General features: G+C 39.9%; 1 protein-coding gene across 4 annotated transcripts in view; it reads left to right on the top strand.

Annotated features, from left to right (window-relative positions):
* vti1a (vesicle transport through interaction with t-SNAREs 1A) overlaps window positions 1-5583 on the top strand; it is a 98614-nt gene that overhangs the window by 29080 nt on the left and 63951 nt on the right. For all 4 annotated transcript variants that reach the window (XM_008313865.3, XM_008313864.3, XM_008313867.3 and 1 more), the window contains one exon: window positions 1418-1502. In XM_008313865.3, the coding sequence (XP_008312087.1) occupies window positions 1418-1502 (85 nt within the window). The remainder of the gene's footprint in view (window positions 1-1417; window positions 1503-5583) is intronic.

Below are 5583 nucleotides of genomic sequence, written 5' to 3'. Positions count from 1 at the left end.
TATATATATAAATATATATATATAAGTGGATCCATAGTGTAGGGGTTAGCATGGCTTCCTTGGAAGCAGAGAGCAGGTAGTTCGATTCTCAGATCCACTTACTTGGCACCTGCCACGGGACAGACAGAAAGAGAGCGTCCTTCAAAAAAGTTCTTCATTTAGCTAATAGCATAGTTTGGGCAACTAATCTGAAGAAAAACAAAGGCCCTGCCAAAGACCAATATAAATGACCCCGTTCATAAAAATGACTAAAACTTTGAGTTTTGTAAAACTTACAAACTTTTTTTTGAAAGCATATAGTGGAATAATTGGATAAGTGAAGACAATGGACTAAAACCATAATGTGACAGTCCCCGAGAAGGAAGTCAAGGCCATCAGTCAACATGTCAGATCTTTCTCTTTGCTGTGCTTGTCAGACATTAGAACATAAAAGGCATGGTTTTTATCCTTGGTAACTAAAGAAAAAGTGTCAGTTGATATTGGATTCTGAGCAAACACCTTGATACTCACCAGCATACACACATTTGCTTATTTAATGTTTCATGAAACTCACCTTTCTTGAACATCTTGTACTCTCAGAACATCATACCTTCATTCAATGGGAAGGCTTGTCAATTGTTGATCGCTGCGTTCAAACCAGCAGGGGATGTAGTCGACTCATGCATCATGGATCACAGGGGTTGTCCGTTAATGTTAAAAGAACGAGGAGCACGAAATTGAAATTGACAGGGTTTTTGTTTGTTTGTTTGTGTTTACTTTTTCAGTGTTTTGTTGCTGTTTAGTTTACCATCTATACTATGGAATGTTATGGAAGGTTGTTCATCAGCGTTGTCCAGACACAGCTTGACAGCTACTATTCAAATGGCCAAGCTACATTTGCTCATGTAAACCAAACATACTTGCATATGCATTTTATGTTGTAATTAAAGTACCGTTATACTACCATCTTTAAGGTTATTCTAAATTATATAATTAATCTTGTAAACTTTTCCCAAACTTGATTGTCTTTTAAAATGCCTAAAATGGAATTTGTATTCATCTGCTTTAACTTTAACTATGACAGCAGGTCACTCTGATGTAAAAAAACAAAAACAAAAACACAAACAGACATACAAAAGAAACCCAAAGTCGTTGATATTTTCACGTCCAAGATAATTTAGCCGCGGCTCTTATTGTTAGCCTCAGCGTGCACAGGCCTGATATATTCCATCTGCATAGAACACATTGTCATCCGTGAAGGTTATTGCCAACCTGGCTGTGTTGTGTTGTTGCTGTGAATGTGGTGGGTCTGTTTAGGTGACGGTGCTGATGTGTTTCTTTGAAATGGTTCCCAGTCCTCTCAATCAATAACTCCCCCCCAGACCCCCCACCCCGTTTGTTTTCCTGGCTTAATTTTGTTCCTCTCTATTTGTTGCAGAGAGCACATCTGTTGGACAACACAGAGAAGCTGGAAAGGTCATCACGGAGACTGGAGGCCGGCTACCAGATAGCAGTGGAGACTGGTATGTATTCAGGTTTTGGATTGGGTTTAGAAGGAGTTGGGTGGAGGTGCGTGGGGGTGGGTTGAGATAGCGGTGAGGATGAGCGAATGAAGGCAAATTGTCTTGCTCATATACCAGGTAGGTGAACTCTCGTGTTTATGTGTGTGTGTGTTGGGGGGAGGGAGGGCGAAAGGGTTGGGGGTAGGAAAAAAAAAAAAAAAAAAAACCTCTTTCCTTGACGCCTGATGACATTTCCGGGAGCACATCAAAGGCCGAGCATGGAGAGAGAGAGAATAGAGGTGTACAGGCGACAGATCAGGCCCCGCTTCCCCTTGCTGTTCTTGCTAAGAAAATTCATGAATTGCCATAGCTGTGTGTTGTGTGTGCATGTTGTATAGGTGAGTTTTTTTTATTTATTATTTATCTATTTGTTTAATATAAACAGGGAGTCTATGAAAATAAATATCAGCGTTCTCAAGTTCTTAATTCAGGGATACAAATGAAAGCACGCAAGAACAAAAAAAATGTTACTTTCTAAGCAAAGCTCATTTAAAAAAAAAAGTCTATTTTTGTTCTTAAAAGACAGATGATTTTTCAAATCTTAAAATAGGAAAAAGCTCATTGGAACTCTAAATAGATTTAACCAGTTAGCACATCCCCCCTCCCACCCCCTGTCTTCCAGCCTGACAGTCGCCACATTATTGAGGCACGGTGTATTCCTCAGAGATGTATCAAAGCTGCTTCTTCAAGTATCAACCTGCTTTCTGTGGCATCGTTGTAGTTCGAAAAAGTTTGTCAATTTACACTATAATCGCGGGGTGGCTGGCATGTGCGACATCGACTGATTTAATAATTCAAGTCAAGGAAGGTTTCACACACGGACAAACGGCTTTTGATGTTCCCTGTTACTCGCACAGATTCGTAAATACAATCAGCATTCCCTGTTTTAAAAAAAAACGTTGCTTCAAATGTCTCGGATGATTCCGGTTTCTAGACCTGCGTCAAATTCAGCGACAGCCGACACATTTTTAATTCTGCAGAGTTGTATCTTTCACTTCCACTGCCGCGTTTTGATGTTTCGACACTCAGCACGCCTGGTGTTTAAGAAATGGGCCGTGTGTAAAAGTGCTCACTACCTCCCGGGCCCCGGCACTTTCTCCTGCGGTAGTGGGCCACATGCCCCCTGACCCTGTGTCACTGTTGGCTGTCTCATCCACTGCGTGTTCACTGAGTGAAGAACAATGCTCGTTTATCCTGCACCGGTCCCACACACTTGGCTCGGTCCACAGCAGCTGTGGGGTGTATTTGTGGTTTGGTGGGGAAGCTTCGCCCCTGCCTCTTTAATCCATGACCCCTTCTTTTACACTGCTGTCGATACCAACCCTCCGCTCAGCTGCACAACCTGAAATGACAGTGTCTCCGGGTTTAGGGCAGGAATACATCCGAACAAAGAAGATAGCTACATGGTGGACATGCACTTCTCCACCAGACTAATTCCTGTTGATGTGGAGCTCTCAGATCAAATAAACCCATGTGGTCAGGACATCATGTTTATAACGTACCTGCACTTTGCTTTCTTATTTAGTTTTGTTTGACCATTTTAGATGAGTACATTTATACTTTTTGTCTCTGTAGCTTGCCACTTCATTTTGCAGGCATCTGTTATATCTTCACCATTTACCTGCATTGGAAAAACAAATATTCATACGCCGTTCACCACTGTTGTTGTTGTCTAAATGTTTCATTTCATAGTCAAATATTTTTGCATTCATTGTTGCACTCTTTTAAACAGCAGCACATTAAAAGTTGGAGCACACTTTCTTTACGGACAATTAGCCGTGAGGTTCAAAGCCAGGGCTGCATCCTCCATTGATGTTAAACATTAGTGCCAAGTATTTCTCCACAATCAGACACTCCATAGTCATAATGTTATTGCTTTCCTTGCCACGAACCTCAACCCTCCTCAGACACCTACGCTACTTCTTTTATGATTTTCGCTTTAGCATCATTATTTTTTTTGCTGTAATTCAAAGTTGAAGTTTCAGTCTAAAAGCACAGGAAAATCCCTTCACAATTGTAATTGACCGAAAGGAGAAGGAGAACTAAAGGACATTTAGTTTCAAAGAGAAAGATCCTGGAAAAAAAGAGATTCTTAGTTTTGCTTCTTTTCTTTTCAGACAATATATCTCCTAATAACCAGGAACAGAAAAGCCAGGATGCTCATAGGTCTCATTTGAAGAAAATCCAAGGGCACTAGTTTCCAGGAAAAGTTTAACTTTTAAGTCAATACAATTTCTTTCGATTTGAATTTTATTTCCCAGCATTTCTAGTGGTTCCAACGATAGTTTTTAAAAATAAACCATAGCTTGACAAAAGCCGTGGAAGCCCCTTCGATGATGATAGAAATCTTGGGACACGAAGAACTGTTTACCACATGCATTCCTGAAGAACCAGGGTCCCCTGTTTGTCTCATAAATAAAGTATAGAAGTTCATTAGAGAGGAGCACTGACTTTCAAGCTCAGACATGGAAACAAGCAGACACGGGGGCTCGCCCAGTTCAAGAGGGACCTAAATAAAGAGGGAGGGCATGCAGTTACCCAATTTAAAAACATTTGAGTCTGGGGCATTTGAAATGCCTAAATATAGAGGGTTGACTGATGTTAAAATCAAAGACATGTCAGAGTTTAGACTTTCCCTCCACTCCAGGAAAAAAAAAACTGAATGATTTATGATTGCTTGTTTGGAAATGGATTCCACGTCACGCAAGATGTCTGTGTTGCATTGATTGGCTGTTTCACTGTTTTTTAAATTATTTATTTAAAGGCAAGACTGAGTTAGATTCTTTGGTAGGTTTGACACTATCATTTACCAATTTTATTTTTTATTTTTTCTACATAGATTACACTTTTACAGGTAAAATTACAGGTTGGTGAAACTGCAGCTAACCAAAATCCTTATAGTTTTTTTTTATAATTATTTTTATTTCTCTTGTTTCTTATTTGAAATTTTGCGTAGCACATCTACAAATTTTTTAGTTCTACCAGAAATGTTCCATTCACTGTAAATTAAGGAACAATGACAACATCAAAAAAATATGAAAAAAAGACATTTAAATTGACATTAAAAATGCTAAACCTAGATATTTATTTCTAATGAATTTTCAATTGAAAAAAAAATCTGTATAAATGTTGTCGTCATCAATTATTTGACTACACCTTGGAGTACTGTAGTAGTACTGCAGTCATTTGATAATTTAAGACAGTTTTGTTTATATCAACATATCTATATTTACAAGGCATTTTAAGCCCTTCTATGTGATCATGGTCACTACAGGAGCTGGTTTCTACGTTTGCTGCAACACTTCCTACATGAGCTTTTAAATGTAAAAGTAAATATAAAGAGATGCTACTTTATTATTTCATCCCTGTCTCTGTTAGTTCAGCTGATACAAATAACAGGAATGGCAGCAAAATAAAAAATAAACAAACAAAGCGCCACATTTTAAAGGTTGCCAGTCAGAAGCCGAGAGGTTTTCTTAAAGCGCGACTTGTTGTTGTTGTTGTGGGTCCTGTAATCAATCCTGCACAATGAAAACAGCTCATTAGGGATTGATTTCAGTCCCACTTAGATAAGCAGGACGCGGTCTTAGCTCAGCCCTCGGGGGCCACAGTCTAGCCTGAAGTTCACACCATGGCAGGTAGAGAGCGGCTCTGCAGGCTATCAACTTTATTAGGACGGAGATAAGCTGATTAGAGCTTGTCAATCAAAGTTGCAAGTGACTGAATGGTGATCCTGGGGACTTTACTTTTCCTCTGCTCCTTTCTCTTCCTATCTCACCCTCACCGTCTCCCTCTCTTTCTTTTTGTGATAAATCATTGAAGCGATCAACAAAGTGGCAGCCATTGCTTGGCTTAGCTAAGCAGCCCTGCAGTTGTCACCAAGGCAGACAAGTGAGGACCCTGTGATGATGCGATGACTATATTAAAGAGTACATCAGTTTGTTTTAAAGCAGTTTGATATTTCAACTGCAGTGGTATTAAAAGAGAAGGGTGGGTGGGAGGGTGGGGGGGGGGGGGAAAGGGGGGGGGGGTTGGATGATAG

This window comes from Cynoglossus semilaevis, chromosome 8 (genome assembly GCF_000523025.1).
Source record: "Cynoglossus semilaevis isolate Cse_v1.0 chromosome 8, Cse_v1.0, whole genome shotgun sequence".
Classification (NCBI taxonomy): Eukaryota; Metazoa; Chordata; class Actinopteri; order Pleuronectiformes; family Cynoglossidae; genus Cynoglossus; species Cynoglossus semilaevis.
The sequence above is the reverse complement of the archived record's forward strand: the minus strand, read 5'-3'. Positions and strand labels throughout refer to the sequence as shown.